The sequence below is a fragment of the Python bivittatus genome, unplaced genomic scaffold, assembly GCF_059951505.1.
Source record: "Python bivittatus isolate LINGU-HERP-01145 unplaced genomic scaffold, Pbiv_v1 ctg000030_np1212, whole genome shotgun sequence".
NCBI classification, from domain to species: Eukaryota; Metazoa; Chordata; class Lepidosauria; order Squamata; family Pythonidae; genus Python; species Python bivittatus.
In genome coordinates this window covers 1,632,086-1,652,264 of record NW_028277031.1, presented here as the reverse complement: position 1 = coordinate 1,652,264, position 20,179 = coordinate 1,632,086, and the positions used below count along the sequence as shown (strand labels likewise).

The 20,179-nt window shown below is 41.4% G+C and overlaps 1 protein-coding gene across 4 annotated transcripts in view; it reads right to left on the bottom strand.

The window, feature by feature from the left end:
- Window positions 1-20,179, bottom strand: part of ARHGAP17 (Rho GTPase activating protein 17) — a 70,788-nt gene that overhangs the window by 36,828 nt on the left and 13,781 nt on the right. For all 4 annotated transcript variants that reach the window (XM_088152198.1, XM_088152210.1, XM_088152205.1 and 1 more), the window contains exon 2: window positions 1,768-1,807. In XM_088152198.1, the coding sequence (XP_088008324.1) occupies window positions 1,768-1,807 (40 nt within the window). The remainder of the gene's footprint in view (window positions 1-1,767; window positions 1,808-20,179) is intronic.

Here is a 20,179-nt window from a genome sequence, read left to right as displayed (position 1 = left end):
GATCTAATGGGACGGGATACTTAAGAAGGATATGTGGTAGAAGATGAAGAGATAGGGTCAAGAATAAATGAGTGCCAGATGAATGTGGACTGAAAACAAAAATGAAGGAAAGAAGTACTATGGCATGGCTTGGTCATATAGAAAGAATGAAGGGAGGGATGAATTGCAAAACAAATATATAAAGGTTGAGAGAATGGGGAAGTCCACAAAAGTTGTGGTTGGATGGAGTTGATGAGATCCTTAAAAAGAGAGGTAAGAAGTTTAAAGGACAAAAGGTCATATAGGAACCTACATGTGGATGGTTCCACAAACAGAAGGATATAGAAAGGTACAGTAAATGATATTGGTATACAGGTAGTCCTCGTTTGTCAATCATTTGTTCAGCGACCATTTGAAGTTATGACGATGTTGGGCAAGGAGACTTAAGACCAGGCCTTGAAATTTCAGCCATCGCAGCATTCCCATGGTCACGTGATTGCGATTTGGGCACTTGGCAACCGATGCACATTTACAACAGTTGCAGCATCCTGTGGTCAGATGACTGCCATTTGCAACCTTCACAGCCAGCTTCCAACAAAGTCAAAGGGGAAGCCAGCAGGAAGTGGCAGTCATGTGATGTCATGGTTAACGACCTGCAGTGATTCACTTAATGACCACAGCCAGAACTGATGAACTGACGTTGTAAGTCGGACACAGTCACATGACTTTTCACTTTATGACTGTGTTGTTTAGTGCTGGAGTTGCCGGTCCTAATTGCGATCGGTAAGTGAGGACTACCTGTATACTAGGTATAGCTACTCTCCTTTTCTTTTTCTTACCTCATGCTTTACAGGTAGTCCTCACTTAACAATGGCAATTGGGACCGGAATTTCTATCGCTAAGTGTGATGTCACGCGACCACAGTGCTTAGTGACAGAAATTCTGGCACTTCTGGTTGCTGTCATTAAGCAAATCATTGCGGGTTGTTAAACAAGGATGTCATATGGTCACCATTTGCAACCTCCTGCTGGTTTCCCCACTGACTTTGCTTGTAGGAAGCCAGTAAAGAACGTCTCAAATGGCAATCACATGACTGTGGGCATGCTGCAAAACAGCCGTAAATATGAGGACTAGTTACAACTACCACTCATTCAGCGCTATTGTAAGTTCAGTCACTGAATAAGTGGTTGTTAAACAAGGACCACTTTAATTTCTTTGGCTTACTATTACTTACTCATTTTCTATGAGTAAATATAGATGCTGCTTATCCAAAAAACAAATACTGTGATGAGCCTATAGATATGCATATCTCTGGTGCAGCATATGTCCTGGTCCAGGTTAGCAGAAGTAGTAAAAGAGAGGATGAAGAGAAAAGAAGCCTTTAGCTGCATAGAACAATATTTATGATACAGCCTTCCTCTGGGGAACGCACAGGTAGCTTTTTTGGAAAAGAATCTAAGAACAAAATTTCAAGTTGCTGACTGCAACATACATCTGCAAATGTATTTTTTCCAAGAAGATAGAGACACGCTTTCATGCTCCAATAAATCGTAATATTTCATTCTCCAATAAGCTGAGCGAGTTTCAAAACAGTTATTTCTTACTTTCTCACCTGTTTTAGACTAAGCTGACTTTTTCAAATCCTGTTTCCACTGCTGTGTAATTTGAAAAATCCTCTTCTGTCTTGCAGAAGAGGGTTTCCCACTCAACATTTGAAAAGCAGCAATCATTAAAACTCCCAAAGGCAGCCTTATTACAGGAATTAAAACACAACCATTAATCAATTACCTGCAGCAGGTCATCACTGAGGACTTCAGTTTTCTCAGCTCTGTAGAAGAAGAAAAAAAGTCATTGAAAATGTTTGCACAAATATTAAAGTAGGATAGTCCAAACAAGAGTTGTATCTAGAATCAGTAATTCCTTTGATTATGAAAGCAGTGTGCTTCTGCCACAGGTGATACACAAGCAAACAGATATCAAAAAATCTTTATCTTGTGTCGCTTACTCAAGAGAGTGCAGGCAACACGTTTTTTTAATGAACTTTCCAGATGGTTCCAACTAAAGTTGTTTGTGTGCAGACTTTGCAATTTCCCTGGGAACTGACAGATTTCACAGAACCCCCTGAATTGCACTTGTGCTCCTTGTTTCCAGCTACAGTATCTCTCTCTCCCCCACTGCCCATTAGAGAAACTTCATTTAAAAATTCAACCATATCAGCACTTTAGAACACACTCAGCATTTCCATCTTTCTGCCTTTTAAGACCATTTCATCAGAAGTGACAGTAGGACAAAAATGTTTATATTACAGGAACTGACATACAAACATCAAATTGCTTCTGTCTGTATGAGAGCAAGAGAACATCTCAATAACCTCACTGGCAGTTCACAAAAGCAGGTTTCTCTGGCCAGGTTCTTCAGATTAACTTCATAGGGCAGTGAACCTGTTGGTCCTCTTGTGTTTCTGAAAGCACCACCATTCTTTCCAAGAACATTTTGCACAATGCATATTTATTTAGGAATTTCACTGAAGCTATCAGAACTTTCTAATTTTGAGTCTAGGAAGCACACTTCGGAGTGTTATCCAAGGGTACAATCACAAGCAAAAAGTCCCACTAAAACCCAGCAAAACGTATCTGAACAAACATGTTGAGAAGCAGAGCATAGGCTTCACTGCAATAGGAAGACAGAGTATTTTCTTCCTCTAAAGAATGACTAACCAGAGAAGTATGTAACCTTCAATCTCAAAATCATCATACAAGTGGTTGACTTGTACATGCATCCATAATATGCTGTGTTTTGGAAACAGATAAACTGTTAAAACACTAAGGAAGTTCCCCACATATTTTTGTAATCACTAAGGTATTTTGAGTACAACTAAGGTATGCATACTGCCAGATGTACAGAAGCTCTTCTGTATACATTAGGAGGCTTTCCCCAGTCCACTTTCTGTATCCCCAGATACAGAAAGTGGACTGATCAGCTGCTTACATAGTTAAGAAACCACCCAGCTGCTAGACTGGCAGAACTCCAGAAGGTCAGCAAGTATCTGGAAAAGGGAGGGAGCAACAAAGCTGCCAGATACAAGTACCAGAATTGATCTAATGCTAAAAAAGAGTGAAAATATCAATCCATCTCACCCAGGGTCAACTATTCTGCATCTCTCAAGAACTCAACCTTGGCATCAGAGATCCTTAACTGAAGAGTCTACAGAACGAACCTTTAAGTCTATATTAGGCTTTTACATATTCAGACATGGCTTTATCCAAATGTAAGAAATCCTATGTGGTCAACTTCTCTTACATCTCCTATTCAATGTTTCTGCTGCTATCATAATTCAAGAATCATATGGAAAAATACTCTCATAAAAATAATGTTGTCATTACTGATACTTAACTAAGAGTTCCTTATCAGGAACAACCTGTAAGGCTAGCAATCAAATCAAATAAACAGTTGGAAACCTGAATAGCCCAGGAGTTTTGCACTAAACCAAAGAAAATAATGCCACAGAGGGAAAAGACAAAAGTGACACAAGAAACAGTCAACATGTATTTAATAATATCCTTATCATATTAGAAGTAGAGTAATCAACATTCAGAATTAATTAATCTTAGATCTATTAATACACTAATACATCACTGGAACTTACCAGTGATAGTGACCATGGGGTGAGTCAGAGGAAGCAAATGGATGGCGGTAAAGGAGGACAAGAAAACAGTGTGGCCACAAGAAAACAACTTAAGATCAGTGGTTGGATGGACAGCAGTGGCAGGGAGAGTGGAAGGAAAGGCTTGAACTGAAAATGGATGAAAGGAGAATCAGGAGCAGGAAGTGGGTAAAGAACGACAAGAGTGAAAGAGAAAGACAAGATACATTGGAAAAAAAAAAACATTCAAGGAATCCTACCCAAAAGGACTCATGACCCATGCAGGCTGTTAAAGGGGAAGGAGCCCAGCAATTTTGTGCAGGTCCCCACTTCTAGCCTGAACACCCTGCTCCTGAGTCCAGGTGATTGGATGGCTGGTGACCCTGGTCACCTGCTGATGAACACCAGGTCCATCACCACAATTTGATTGTGAATGAGCACAAAGACCTGGCATGAATCAATACACCCTAGTTCAGCAAGGGAGGCAATACAGCCATCTTTGTTCTAATTGGGTTTTGGGTTCTTCAAAGCCTCTACTCTGAGGTCCAGAAGGGAGGGAATAAGGGCTGTGAGGAAGATTCTGCTTGTGAACCCTGACTCATTTCAGGAAAGATGGGGTATGAATGCCTGTGTGTTAGGGACAAGTTTGGGGTCCTGCTCATTTATTTGCTGCCAAGAGCTCTTGGATCTTATTACTAAGCTTGCAGTTGCTTCCCTATGCATCTTGTTCTGAGAGCTGCTGCTGGTGCTGCTGTTGTTATTATTATTATTATTATTTCCTACTTTTTATATATATGGTCAACTCAAGGCAGTGACATATCTAATACTCCTGCTTCCTATTTTCCCCACAACAACAAGCCTGTGAGGTGGGTTAGGCTGAGAGAGAGTGACTGGCCCAAAGTCACCCAACCAGCTTTCCTGCCTAAGGGAGGCCTAGAACTCAACACTTCCTGGTTTCTAGGCTATCACCTTAGCCACTACACCAAACTGGCTCTCATTATATTACTACTACTACTACTATTATTATTACTGGTGGTGGTGGTGGTCGCACAGTCAGCCAGAAGTTTAGACTGGATTTGGCATTTTTATCCACCTACCAAGTCCTTCCCAAGGACCTGGGATAGGCAGATGTTGTCTGATATCATTGCAGGATGGAAGCTGTTCCAAGCAAAGCTACCTTTTGCAACTGATGGATGGTGATTTTGTCAATGCCGATGGCGTTCAAGTGGTGCTCCAGATGTTTTGGGATTGCACCCAAAGCACAGATTACTATTGGTACTATCTTTGCTTTCTTTTGCCACAGTCGTTCTATTTCTATTTGTAGGTCTTGGTATCTTGTGATTTTCTCCAGTTCTTTCTCTCCTATTCTGCCGTCTCCAGGTGTTGCAATGTCCATTATCCAGACTTTTTTGTCTTTCTTATCAACAATTGTTAAATCTGGGGTGTTGTGTGGCAGGTGCTTGTCTGTTTGAATTCTAAAGTCCCAGAGCACTTTAGCCTCTTCATTTTCTACTACTGTGTCTGTGTTGTGGTCCCACCAGTTCTTGCTTGCAGGCAAATGGTACTTCTTGCAGATATTCCAATGCACCACTGTTGCTACTTTGTCACGCCGTTGTTTGTAGTCAGTCTGTGCAATTTTCTTGCAGCAGCTAACTAGGTGGTCCACTGTTTCTTCAGCTTCTTTGCAGAGGTGACATTTGCTGTCTGCTACTTGTCTTCTCAATTCTTCTCAGTTAGCTCCTCTGTCTCTTTCTTCAACTTTCCTGCTCTTAGCCATTGCCAGGTCTTGTTGTTATTTGCTGCCCATTATTTGGTAGCAATAGAGGGAGAAGACAACTTGGTGAACCCTTACGTGGTGGATCTCAAAGGGGTTGATTCTCTTTCCCTGCTGTTTAATATCTATATGAAACTACTGGCAGAAGTCATCTGTCGGTTGAGATGGAAGAATGAATGAAAGTTTATCTGGGCCCAGAGTAACCGGTGGCTTTTTTTAAAGTCAGCGCTTTCATATAGCCAAGTGTTTCTCTGCAATAAGCCCAGCGAGATAGCAGCACGCAATTGATCTCAAAATCTTAAGTAGCCATGACAATGATTAGTACTTGGATGGGAGAACACCAGGATATCCCCAAATGGTAGGCCAAACTGGAAACTCAAAACAATATTTTGGAAGAAGATAATGGTAAATTAGTTCAGTATTAGCTGACATAAAGTATTCAGCTGTAACAAACAAACAAACAAACAAGCCCCTTTACATCAAATAATGGTCTCTTCAAATAAAACCAAAAACTATTTTAACAGGAAAGTTTGAAGGGATTCCAAGTCCTGCTTTATGGTTCTCACTGTGGGCAGATAACTAGCTAGCAGGCAAAGCAGCACAGAGAAGGTAGAAACTAACATTTACTGATGGTCAGAAAAGAAGAAAACCTGATGTTATCACACATTAGAAGACAATGTGAACAAAACTACACCCAGTAGAGGGGCTACAAGCTGAAAACATCAAACTGATCAAAAACCCAGACCCAAACCACAAAACAGACCTGTGATCAATAGCAGTGAATAGGAAATCTAGCTTCACTTAGCCAGACAACCATTCTCTGGTGTGTGTGTGTGTGTGTGTGTGTGTGTGTGTGTGTGTACTCGATGAAGCCTTTCAGCCCGGAAAGTCTTCTCAGCCCCTGGGGAAGCAAGGCTTCCAGTGAGGCAGCCCTCAGAGGAGAGGGTGCCTTACCATACATCCGTCCCGCTCTCCACAGTACAATGACTGGATTTGCTGCCAGGCCAGGGAGGAGACGCAGGAAGACATGGAAAAATCTGAAGCTTTGTGCAGAAACCAAGATAAAGAGGCTCCATTTCCAAATGAACAAATGTTACAACGCTACCCAAATGGCAGCTTAAAAAAGGGGGGGGGGGTCTGAGCCTTTTAGCCATCTAATCTTTCCCTGCAGGACTTTAGAAGTCAGAGTCCATTGTTTAGAATGCTAACTTGGGAATTTTGCAATAGCTCCAAAGAGCGATGCACACCTGGCTCCCTCCTACACTTTCAGTTATGATTTCACCTACTGCATTTTTCTGAACAACACACTGGCAAGTCATTTCTTTACACTTTGAATAACCCAAAAGTTGAATAGAGAACTAAGAGCATCTTGCATTTTAGGCATTCAAAAATCCATTTGCTTCCATTGATTTAAAACCATTTCCCCTTGTAGAATCCATTCAGTAATTTATAAAGTACTGCAGGAAATACAGCAGCTAAGCAGGGTATAGAAATGATACAGAAACAACATCTTGGGGAAATAGGATTTTTGGCCTGGCAAAGACTTTCAGAATATAGTCAGAGTACTTCCAAGGGGAACCTTTTCAATCTAGATTGCAATGGAGATGACCTCTAGTCGGGGCCTCTCCTGTCCCATAGTCAATGTTCAGCTTCCGTCATTCTGATAGTAACAGAAACTGAAAAAGGCCAGTGAAAAGCAGGCTCATATGGAAGAAGACAATAATAAAACAACCTGCTCAGATCTGACCATTCAGGACTCTAAGTATCTGAAAATTGGTTAGTATCACAAACCAACTAGTCTTCCAGCAGATGGCCATCAGGGGCAGGCCCACTGCCATCAAGGCTAATAACCACTGATTCCCATTCATGTTGCACGCAAAATTCACAGACAACCCTTCACTGCAGTTTCATATACAGTAGAGAACTGATTAGGAAAATGAAACTCACTTTTAATTCCAAAAATGAGGGCACAGAAATAATTAGTAAGCAAACTTATTGTATGCCTGTTGAAATATCAGTAGGAGTAATATAAAAAACAAAATAACTTGGGCTATCTGTAAAGAGAAAAATCCCAAATCGGGATTAGGGATTATGTCACTCAAAGGTCTTAAAATTGAGCAAGGAAGAATCGGATGGCACCTTAGCGAGAAAGACAAGTCAAGCTTTTAAGACCATTAGCTTTCATTAGTTTTCTTCAGGGAAGCTGTTACAAAAATGGGGGGGGGGGGATGTGGTAAATAAAATGGACCATGAAACAACCAGAGTCCTAAATGAAGAGATTGCAGATTGGAATTATGCACCCAAACCTGCTGAGCTTAAGATGCAAGCACAAACTGACATCTTATTTTAGGAAGCATCTCCATCTCTGACCCTAAGTAAACTTACACAGAGAGAGGAACTAGGTAATATTTAGTTAAAAAATACCAGTGGGGTCCAGGATCCCCTGAGTGCAAGCTGAAACCATCACAGTGCCAGGCAATGGCTGATTTGAATACCAAAAGCCACCTTCCTGGCCTATTCTATCTGGAAACACCAACCAGACAAGATGTTTGGCTGCTGCATGAAGACAGTCTCTGCTTTCTCCCTCCCATGCTCTCACCTGTTTTTTGTAACATCTGGCACTGTGCATAATCTTCAAATGGACCTCACACTGTAATCTTAATTTAGAAGTAAACCTCTGGGACCCAGTAGTTTGGACCCTATTCTTCTCCTTCCATGTTTCTCATGGACACATAGTCAAGGTAGCCATTCATTCCCCAACTACTACTGTGGGTCAGGCAGGTTACTAGGCTGGATCAGGCAAGTGTAAACAAAAGAATTCTTCCGTGTTGGCCATGCCATCAAAGAGAAAAATGAATCAAGCATGGTTTTTTATATGGCTTTAACCATCTTTAAGGAAATAAACGTTATTAAAAAGTCCATGCCCCTTTACGTGTTTAATAAGCTTTCCCTTGTTACTTTTAGAATATCTCTGGGGCTTTCATGGACCACTTGCTGCGCTGGGGTTGTGCTCCTCTGCTCTAAAATACTTCTATAGAGCTGGGACCAGCACCCCCAATGGCCATCTCCCACCTAGGATGCAGACAAGTTGCCTTGAGCAGTTAATTCCCTCCTTTGTGCTGCTCCCCCTTTTTAATGTATTCTTTTTCTCTATGGCATATTCACTGCACTGGCAATAACATACCTGACTAAAGCTCCAGACACTTAGTTGACCTGGTTCAGGGCTGTGGAAAGGCAGAAAGGTCATACATCCTTATTTCCCAATAGTTCCAGACATTATTGCTTTTATAGCTCATAAGCCATTAGTCTGCATTTATTAGCATTTTTATAACCTGCTTTTCAGTCTGCCAGAAACATGAATACTAGAAAATTATAGATTTTACTAAGCACAATGTTTATAAATGATAAAATACAAACATGACCAGGAAGCATCAAACTGTGTTGGGCCAGGCAGTAATCCGGCATTCAATCAATGTTCCTTTATGCGGAGATAAGCAGCAAGAATGCAACTCCACAGCTGCTCCTCTTTCAAGCCAGGCCTCTGCCAGGGGTGGGGAATCTTATTCAGAATGTTCCCTTTTGCCTCCGCCTGCTCAACGAGGCCCTGCGTTCAGTGTCACCAGGATTCGGTCTGTTTTTGAGTTGCTAAGCGAGAGGGATACACACAAGGACACAACTTACGCACAATACAGCTTGTCAGCAAGGGCAGGAAAGAAACACGTCCCAGAGCTCTCAGAAACCCGTTCACTCTAACTGGATTAAAACTCCCAATAGCGAAGTGCAGAGCTCCACAAACTAATCTGTTAGAGCCACCCAGGTACGTGATGCTGCTTTGATTCCCGCAGCAATGGGAACCCTACGCTGAGCTGCTGCAGTCTGTATTTAAGGACTAGTCTGTGACTGGGAACTGCACCAGGCAAGTGAGTGTAGCTGGTGGAAGATGAATGGAGGATCTATTCCTCCTCTGTTCCCAGCACAGAAGTACAACTCACATGCTGCCAACAGACTAGCAAATTTGATGGGTTACTCACAAGCTGATTTAATACTAAAAGCAGAAATGCCCAGGGTACTTGAGGAGAGAAATGCCAACTACATTTTGGGCTGGAAGTGCTGGACAAGTAAGCACACGCCTAGCTGCATCTAAAAACAAGGGACATTACTGTAGTTCTTTTATGAAAGTTTATCCATTCTCTTTACAGCCATACTGGAATCCATAACACCAACAGTTCCTTGCATTTTGTATTGGCATAAATCAGAGCACTGCGGTGCTACTATTCTGATGCAGGAAACTCCTCCGTATATAAAAGCATGTGACCTCATCAAATCTGGGTGCTATCTGCAGCCATGCTAGACTGGTATCCTTCTAACAAGAAAGGTACAGTTCATCAGAATCCCCAAATTATCCCTCCTTGAAGCCAAAAAATGTTTCTAATAGACAGCAAGAGCATCTTCAAACAGATTGCCTTTTTCTGTCTATTAAACAATAAGCAGCCTAACAGAAGCAAATATTATTGATGGCTTATCCCCCATAAATATCAGTTCTCTGCTGGTCTTTTTCTTTTTATTAAGAATTTTGATTATAATAATAAAATTTAATGCAAACTAGACTTAAAGAAAGAGAAGAGTAAAGGGTGCAAGGAAAAAGAAAAGAGAAGAAAAAAGAATATAATAAAGAAAAAGAAATATATAAAGAAGTGACTTCCAACCATCACAAGTATAAACAAATTTAGTGACTCTTCACTCCCTCTAAAGTTACAAACAATTATCTCTTTATCCCATATCCCATCCCTTTTCTACAGACAGATCCATAAAACATCAACCTTTCAGTTCTGGTGTCAGTAGAAAGTCCATGAAGTGTTGCCAGAAGTAAAGGTACCTTGCTTTAACCACGATCAAATAAACCAACTTTATATTCCTTCCTTTTACTTCTAACAGTCTTAATTTTTAGTTCATTCAAATACCGTTGTAGGATTTAATTTCTCTTCATTACTTCTTTGTCCCATCACACAGAGTTCTTCAAGGTTTTGACAAGCCTCTTTTGTAAATCCAATAGGAAAAAATTGTCCAGATCTGTCAGACCTAGCCCAAGAACAACAATGAAACAGTCCAGTCGAGTACAGTTCCTTTACTTGCTTATACCTTATAGACCGAATCTTGCCAAACTGAATCTATACTACAGCAACTAGGAGATATACCCTGGGAGATTCTAGGGAGTGGCTATCCTGAACCTCTTGGTCTTCCCACGCTCCCCCTGGGGCCTGTGCTGCCCCTTGCCTCCTCCCCCCTCCTGGAATGCACCCCCTCCTTCCTGATAGCCTTGATCTCCCACATCATCACTCTCTTGGTTTATCATTTGTATTTCCCTTTTGAATTTTAAAACATCATCCAATTTCTTTTGTAGATCCAGCGAAACATCCTTTCCAAGTCATTCTCTTCACCTGTCAGTTGTAAATCCACTTTTGATACCACCTCTGTCTTGTCAGATAAAATTTGTTCTACATCTGTCATTTCTTCAACAACATCTTTTGGATGTAGTCTATCCACAGAAGCAGACATCGTTACTGACATTGTCGATATTGTGGCTACTAATTTCTGACTCCATTCTTCAAAAGTCTCCTTCAGTATTTTCATTGTAATGTTTTGCATTTTATAGGCTTGTATTTCTTCCCTCTACCTAAAATCTTTAGTCCCTCCTAGTATCAGTTTTTAAAACACGAAATTACTTATTTCTGTTATGTCTTCCAAAAACCAAAACAGATTTATTTTCCATGAGAAGCTGTATGTCCTTTACAATTAATTCCAAAATCTTATTGTAAAAGTTTCAATATTCCAAATTTATCTGGACCCTTACTCCGTTTATAACTTTCTAAGATCAAAATCTTATTTAGCTTTTTGCACTTGTTCCAAAGCTCTCTAATAGCTTAGAAGGAATTAATGAGCAATTTCTGAAAGTGATTAGCAAGCGAGGTTGGCGAGCTTGGTGTCCTTTGAAAGGCGCCAACTGCGGCTGTGGGCAAGGTGGCTATTTCCATTGCCTCCCAGTGCTTAAAACCTGGGAGAGTGCCGTCTGGCGTGCGGATGATCCCCTTTCCTCTTCCTGTCTGGAGAGATGCCAAAGAGACGGTCTACTCACTGACTCTTCGTTCTTCGCTGCAATCACCAGGTCCGCTTTCACAGAGACCATTCCCCTGCGGTGGTCTTTTTCTAAAAATTAAACACTGCCTCTATTCCTTGCAAACCTCACGATCATTAAAAAAATATTCCACGGCTTCTCCACCTCTTTTAAAGAAACCCTGCCCTGATGTTTCTTCCTTCCCAGCATGAGATACTAATTCAGGCTTGCTGCTTTTCGTTGCTGCCGTTTCTCTATTAATCAGGCTTCAGATGGGCTGAACATTTTCTTTCTTTCAGTGCAGAAATGAAAACAAAACAAAACCAACAGTTGGAAATGTAGTTGAAAAGCAAAGGGCCTGCGGAGACTGAAGAAGCAGAAGGAATTAAAAGGGAGACTTGAAAAGGCCTTCTCTGATCAAATCAATTTTAGAGCAAGTCTTTTGGGCCATCTTTAAAAAAACCAGCTGCAAGTGGAATGGACTAGTAAGAATCTGCGGAATGGAAGACGAGTCCATGTATAAAGACTGGAGCCGCAACTACACTGTAAGAAGAATGGAGCAAAGGGGAGCCAGGCTGGTCTAGTGGTGAAGGCTCCAGGCCAGAAAGCGGGACAGGGCGAGTTCTAGTCCCGCCTTAGGCGTGGAAGCCGGCTGGGGGACTTTGGGCTGGTCCCTCTCCCTCAGCCCAACCCACCTCGCAGGGTGGTTGTTGTGGGGAAAAGAGGAGGAGGAAGGAGGATTAGGTATGTTCACCACCCTGAGTTATTTGTAAAAATAATAAAGGCAGGATAAAAAAAATCTAAAAAAAATTCATGGTGGGGCCAAAGAACTAAGCATAATACTGAGAAGAAAGACCCGCTAATCAAACCTGCAAGATTTCCAGTAAGGGAAGGAAGAAAAGGCAAATTTTTTGATGCCTCCCAGAGTCTGCTCTAGAAAGCTGCTGCTGCAAACACTTTCCTGGAACCTTCTTTTCACTAAGAGCGAAGATTCACCCACAGCCTGCTGATACTGAGACATGCTGTACTTTCAAGGGGAAAAGCCATTAACGCACCCAAGGGAGCCCAAAGCAGGCAGGCAGAGCGCTTTTCCTGACACTGCAGCAGATGGACATTCAAGGAAGGTCACATCAGCAGCTCTTCCATCAAGCATTGGTAATGCACTCTGAGGGAAGGCTATTTTTTGCTCTCCCCAAATCCAAATGGTTTTAATACAAGGATAACTTAAGAACTAATGCCAGGGTATTTTTTTCCTATCCACACATCCTTCTTTATAATTTGATTTGGTTTATACTAAAATTGCTCTAGGAATTTAAGGCAGCTTTCATGGGGCTCTCCCTTCATATTATCTCCACCACAGTGACCTGTCAGATATCTATTTATTATCTACTGGTTAGAACACTATTTGTTAAACTTGGCAACTTTAAGATATGGAGACTTCAACTCCCAGCATGCTGGATGGGGAATTCTGGGAGTTGAAGTCCCCACATCTTAAAGTTGTCAAGTTTGAAAAACACTGGGCTAGAATAATACTTTTCCTCCAAGAGATCAAGATGGTTCAATAGCATTCCCTCTTCCAATTTTCCCCAAATATCCCTGTGAGATAAGTGACCTGAGAGTCAATGATTTGCAAAGGTTGAAGGTGGACTTGAACTTAGATCTCCCCAGTCCTAGACCAACACTTTAACCAGTGCATCCCACTTTTTCTCTTGTATCTCAAAGACTGATAACCAGCTCTAGAAGCTTTAATGGCATAAAATTGGAATAGAAATCCTTTTAAAATGTTGAGAAGGCAACTTTGATTCCTCATCACTTTAGCCAGGGTCCTATCACATAAAGTTCCATATTTGTCTCCCACTGTAAGTCCACAGAAAGTACATACGGAAGACATGATGGAGGAATTTCTACTGTTAGCCCCACTGTTCACTGAATCAGGCTCATCTCCTGAGGGAAATGAATGTACTGGGCACAACTTGCAAAACTATTATTTGGACAAATGAATGTCTTTGGAGGTTTGGAAATAATTATCAGCACAACTAGTCAGTCTATTCTGCTAGAATTCACAGCCCGCTGTCCTGCTTTTGCTGAATCCTACAAAAGTCAAACTGCTGCTATTGCACTTCTTCCTGCAAAAGGCTTAGCATCGCTGGTTCTTTTCATGGGGGATGCCATTCTTGTTCACTATTTTTGATGCAAGTTTGAGCTAGTGTAGCAGGTATTAACTCTGGAAAAAAACCCCTCAGTTCAGCTTGGCTTGGCAACAGGGATCTTGTCATATGAGGTTTTCAAAGGCCCCTCTTATCCATGTCTGCTTTCATGCCTACAACTTTAAAAAACCTCAAAAAGCTTTTGCTATTGTTGTTGTGAATCAGATTCTACAAGCATGTTAGACTGCATTCCCATGTGTTCTCTAACCATATATATATCCCTTGATTCTAGAAAAGTAGAGGTCATGTAATTGAAATCTCTATCTCTATCTCTATCTCTATCTCTATGCTTGCGGAATGTGAGAGAAAAACAAGCAGCTTCATGTCAGAGCTGGTTTACGGCATTAGTATAACATGTGCAATTATATGCTGTACCCAGTTCCCACACAACAGAGGTGGTGAACTACGGCTTAGGTTGCATAGGCTGACTGTTGAGCGAATGATTCTAGAATCAGAGGACTCCTTGATTTGTGTGATCACTATACTGGAAAGCAGAAAACATTTGAGTAATAGGCACAGAATGCATTCTACTTACAACAGTATACTGTGACCTGCTCCCCAATTATGTTGAAATGTTTATTCTCATGCTTAGGAGAAACAAACCCCTCCTACAAAAACAGGCCCATCTAGGAAAACCTCCCCCAAAGGTCTTCAACGTCTTCGGGCAAGACCTGTTGCACTGGGTAAGTCCCTGAAAGGAGCCATTTGGCTGCTGGGCTTGCTGCTATTAAATTTTATCTTGTGTTCCATAGTTACGACTTGCAGAGGGGCTGAGATCTGAAGGGAAAACCCAAGTCAGCCCACTGTTAAGATGCTTTGAGAAACAGGCTCTTGGTGTCAGATAAACCACCATCCAGCTACTGTTCTGGCTGAGCCGAGGCCCCTTTGGGCAAGCAGAAGAAGCAGTGGAGTTATGACTTTTCAGCATAACATTGGAGTTATGAAGTTTCAGCATCCTGAGAAAATTAGTTTGCTAACTGATATTATTCATTTCAGGGCAAGGACAGCATCTTGATGTGTGTAAACATCTGACCAAATGGCTTTTTTTTTTTGCTATGCTTGCTCTGTTACTAAACCACTGGAAATTTTAATTCCCTAAAGAAAGCTTACTGGGAAGCCTGACAGGCAAGTGATTCAATGAAGTATCGCTTGGTTGAGTAATTCTTAATGACAAAGAATAACTTCTCACTGATACCAAGAGTCCACCTGCCCCCATCTGTGTATATCACCATGAAACTGCTGTGGGAGGCAGAGTTGTAAACACTGTCAATTATGCCCAGCGGCTGAGTCAATTTCAGAGGTCAGCATCAGCATCATCCATAACTCCAACGGATCCTTGGATGGGTTAGTAAACACAACAGGCTAAGCTAATTGTCCAGACACCCTGACACTGAGAAACCTTTTATAATCCAAGCGGATGCATCAGATATGGCTATAGGGGCTGTTTTACTACTGAAAAACTGAAAGTGAGGTGTTGCATCCTTGTGCTTACATTTCTCAGAAGTTTATGGAGACTGAGAGGTGCTGGTTAGTGTGGGAAAAGGAAGCCTTTGCCGTGAGGTGGGCGCTAATGAGTTGGGGACACCTATTGGAGGGGTCACCTCATCCTTTTGAAGTCTGGACTGACCATAAAAATTTAGAGGCTTTAAAGTCTCCAAGGAAATTGTCCCCAAAGCAAGTCAGATGGGCTCAATTTTTCAGTCGGTTCAATTTTACTTTGAAATATATTCCAGGGGGAAAAATTTCCTGGCTGATGCATTGTCTAGATTGCCACAGCATAATAGCCAGCGAGAGGAAGTGGTCGCTGCCGTTGTTCCATGTTCCCACACAGGAATGGTGGCTGTTACTAGAGCTCAAGGTAAACAGCAGGAGTACAAGCCAGAGAGAGATTTGCTGAATTTGAGTTAAACTGCAACTTAGAAAAGGATGAGTGGTTTCAAAAGAATAGAGTCTTTGACAAATAAAAATGGAGCATGGTGGGTAGGTGGCAAGTTGTATGTCCCAACTGAATCCAGAAAATTGATCCTAGAACATGGCCATGACAGCAAAACAGCAGGCCATTTTGGGTTTGTAAAAACTTTACACCTCCTACAAAGGCAATTTTGGTGGCCATTTATGAGGAAAGACATAGAAGAGTACGTGGCTAGCTGCCCCACATGTGTTATGGTGAAAAGACAAGGGGGGAAACCAATGGGGCTTATACAACCAGTAGCAAACCCTGAGAAACCTTGGAAACAAATTGCTATGGACTTTATCGTTGAACTAACTGAGAGTGAGAAGAAAACAGTAATTTGGGTAGTAACTGACTTGTTTTCAAAACAAGCCCACTTTGTGGCATGTGCATCTCTTCCAACTGTGGGGAAGTTGGCTAAAATGTTTATACAGCATATCTATAGACTGCATTGGGCCCCTGACCGGATCATTAACTATTGCGGAGTTCAGTTTGCTTCAAAGTTCTGCAAAGCCTTCGTGAAACTAATTGGGTCAAGTCAAGCCCTGAGTTCGAGTAACCATCCCCAGACAGATGGTGCTTCTGAACGTTTGAACTCTGTATTAGAACAATATTTAAGGTGTTTTGTAAATTATCAGCAAGACAACTGGGCAGAACTCCGGCTATTTGCTGAAGTGGCTTATAACAATACTGTACATCAGAGCACTAGGTTTACCCTGCTCAAAGTAGCTACTGGGCAGGATTTTGTGGCTACCCCAGAACTTCCCCAGGAATCCACTCAAGCAGCCTCAGTAGATGAATGGATCAAACAAATGACAGATACTTGGCCAATAATTAAAGCGGTGTTACAAGATGCAAGGGAGGATTACGAAAAACATGCAGATCACAAGCAATCTCCTGAAAAGGAATGGAAAGTGGGAGACAAAGTGTACTTATCGACTAAGTACCTCAAAACACTACAGCCATCGAAGAAATTCGGACCCAAATTTGTGGGACCATTTACAACAGACAAAGTCATTAACCCCGTTACAGTCCGGCTACAGTTACCTAAGAATCTCAAGAGGAGTCACCCAGTATTCCATTGTAGCCTTCTGAAACCTTACAAAGAATCACCAGAGTGGCACGTGGCACCAGACCCTACAATGATTGAGGGAGAGCAGCATTTTGAAATAAAAGAGATTTTAGATGCCAAAAGACACAAAGGAGGAATACAGTTTCAAATGAAATGTAAATGAAATGAAACATCTTCCCAAATCTCAATGCGAGTGGGTTGCGGAGAAGCATGTGAAAGCACCACAGTTGATTAAGGACTTTTACAAGAAATACCTGAACAAACCAAAATCACCATTTCTCTAATGTAAAAATGCACATATGTTCTCTATCTAATCCCTCTACAGGTCTCCATCCCCGAAGACCGAAACTGATCCTTCTTTCCAGAGGGGCGGCATGTCAGAACCCTCGCAATCAGTCACTTATACTGCTAGTTTGCTTGCTTCGTTTCTCCCAGGGAGGGAGGAAGGGGGGGAAGAAGGGGAATGTGGACCACTGAGCGCAGATGAGCTGTTATCTCGTTCCCAGGAATGGCCAAGGCCATATCAACGGTGAAACCTGAGGACATCCTCGACATGCGAAAAGGGTCCAAGACTGTAAGGGGATGTGCTTGATGGGAATGAGGTAAAACTAAGTTTTGGCACACGTGGGACTCAGTTCCAGTAATGCTTTAGAGCTGTATACTACTTTCCAATAAATGAACTTTTCTTTGAACCTGCATTGGCTTCAGTGGGAGTTGCTTTTGTTGGGAACTGAGTACCGCCGTTCTTACAGAACCACTCTTATAATCTTTGAGAACTCCCAAGGACTGGTGAGGTCCCAGAAAACTGGAGAAGACAAATGTCACCCCAATCTTCAAGAATGGGAAGGAGGACCAGGAAACCACAGACCTGTCAGCTACTGGGCAAGGTCCTCAAACAGATTATTAAGCAGGATGTTTGAGAACATGCTACAATTAACAGGAGCAAGCACAGGTTTGTCATAAACAAACTGTACTAGACTAACCTTATCGCCTCCTTTGATAGAGTTAGTAGACCAAAGGACTACCACAGACAGTATATCTGGACCTCAGTGAAGCAATGCTTTTCCATCCCCCCTTTGATTCTTTGAATTTATGAACTTTCCTGGCAAATTGCCGCACAGATTGGTTATAACTTGTGAACGTTCTTCAATTTCTATTAACAATTTCTCCAAAGTGCTAGAAGGAGGTCCTGAACAAAAGGAATGTTTATTTCACTTAGGATAACCATGTAATAAGGATTTTTTGGAAAGTGGTTTTCAAGGAATTTAATTACTCACCAAGAAAATAGTAACATTCCTTAGCACTACTAAGCATGCTTGCCTCCTGAAACATGACTTCAAAAAAGCACATGGAATACTGCGTTATTGCAAGAATTGTATATGGGAGTGGGCGGCTATAATAAATTTAAATAAATATTAATAATAAATGTTAGCAAAATTAGATATATGTAGATGAGTAGAAAACGTTTATAAATTTTGCAGATCAAAAGAAATAACAGTAGAACCTCCCCCATCTGAAGAATTATGGAAACATAATTTCACTTCCACTGTAAAATTATGTAACTGAGTATGTTGAGCCTGTGTCTACCTTTTATTATTTTGTTTATTTATTTATTTTATTTATTTATATTTCAAATTTAGATACTGCCCATCTCACGAAAAAGTGACTCTGGGAGGTTCACAATAAAACAACAATAATTATTAATTAAAATACAATAAAAATAATATAAAATACAGTAAAAATAGAATAAAATCAGACACATACGCAAATAATATCTTCCAAGATGTTGATGTTGATGTTCAGTAAAATGTTAACATATGGGAGCATCTTCAAGGTGCCAGCCACCCCCAGGGTTGGTTGCCCCTTTTTTTGCCCATGCCAGTTGGCAGAGCCAGGTCTTAATTGCTTTCCAGAAGGACAAGAGAGTTGGGGCCTGCCTCACCTCTGGGGGAAGAGTATTCCATAGGGCAGGGGCCACAGCAGAGAAGGCTCTCTTTCTGGACCCCGCCAGTCGACATTCTTTCATCAACGGGGTCCGCAGCATACCCTCTCTGCCTGACCAGGTGGGACGGGTAGATACAATGGGGGTGAGATGGTCCGTCAGGTAACCTGGTCCTATGCCACGTAGGGCTTTACAGGTGATAACCAACACCTTGAATTGGACCCGGAAGCAAACTCATGCAGCCAAGGTGTAACATGTGCCATCTTTGGGGCGCATGCCCGTGAGGCTGCATTTTGAACCAGCTGAAGCTTCCAGATAACTAAAATAAATACCCAAACAGATTTTAAATAACTAAACAGATTTTTAAAGATTATTTTGTTCCTTGGCAGCGATAGGGTTTGTGGTAAAAACATGATTTAAATAATATTGAGGTTTTCCTGGGTTTTGGCTGCAATTACAGCACTTCATGTATTAAACCATTCTTTGTAGTAGCAGAAGAAATGGAATTGCTAAAATTAGCAAGGATGAGCCAGGCAAAATCTGCACTAGACACTAAACAACCTAATTAGTTGGAAAACTACAGAAGGAATTTGCATGGTACTGGACACATCCAGCCTGTGGGTTTAATCAACACATACCTCCGCTGCTCAATACCTTTAAATAATGGGCTTGATATTGTCAAATGCTTTGTTAAAGCCAACTACAGGTCTATATAGTATCAGCACAAACAACTTTGGCACAATACAAAAGCAATATTTAGAATTTATGGGCATACTTTACATGCTCAATAATTTTTATAACAGTAACGCATGCCAAACTAGCCCTAGTCCAATATTAAAAATGAGGAAGACATAGTGAGTTTGCACATTATAACCATCATGGTACTTAAGTATCGTTTATCAATAGACCACAACTTGGCTAGGATCACACAACATGTTAAAATCACACTATGGCTCAGGGTAATTAATGAACCTAGCCAGCAAGTTGAGAGTTGCTTCAAAATATATCAGAACTTACAAAATAGTTAAATATAAATAACTTTTGTTGATTAGGAATAGGCAAACAATTGAATTAGAGTTTATCAAATCAGCAGTCAAGCAAACTATTTCAATTTTTTCTCTGTAAACACAACCATTATTTATAGCAAGGCTGATAAAGAAATTCTTGCTAATTGACACTGCATTCTTCACCATCAGGCACAAAGACGATAAATAACATTCAGAAACGGGAAATATCATGGGGAAGCTGGCTGAGCAAGACCGACAGTGTAATTCTCTTCCACTCTACTCCAGAGTAAGCTCTACTGAATCTCACAGGGCTTATTCCCAGGTCTAAACAGACACAGGGCAGTACAACTTTCCTCTTCTTTCTTTTCTTTGGCAGAAAACCCCGGGAAGCCCAAGTTCCCAGCCTGTGGCCAGCTGCTTCCCCCAATTATATTCCACACAACTAATGGAGCACCCTTTCCAGCGCCCGGTCAGCCCAGGAGACCCTTCATC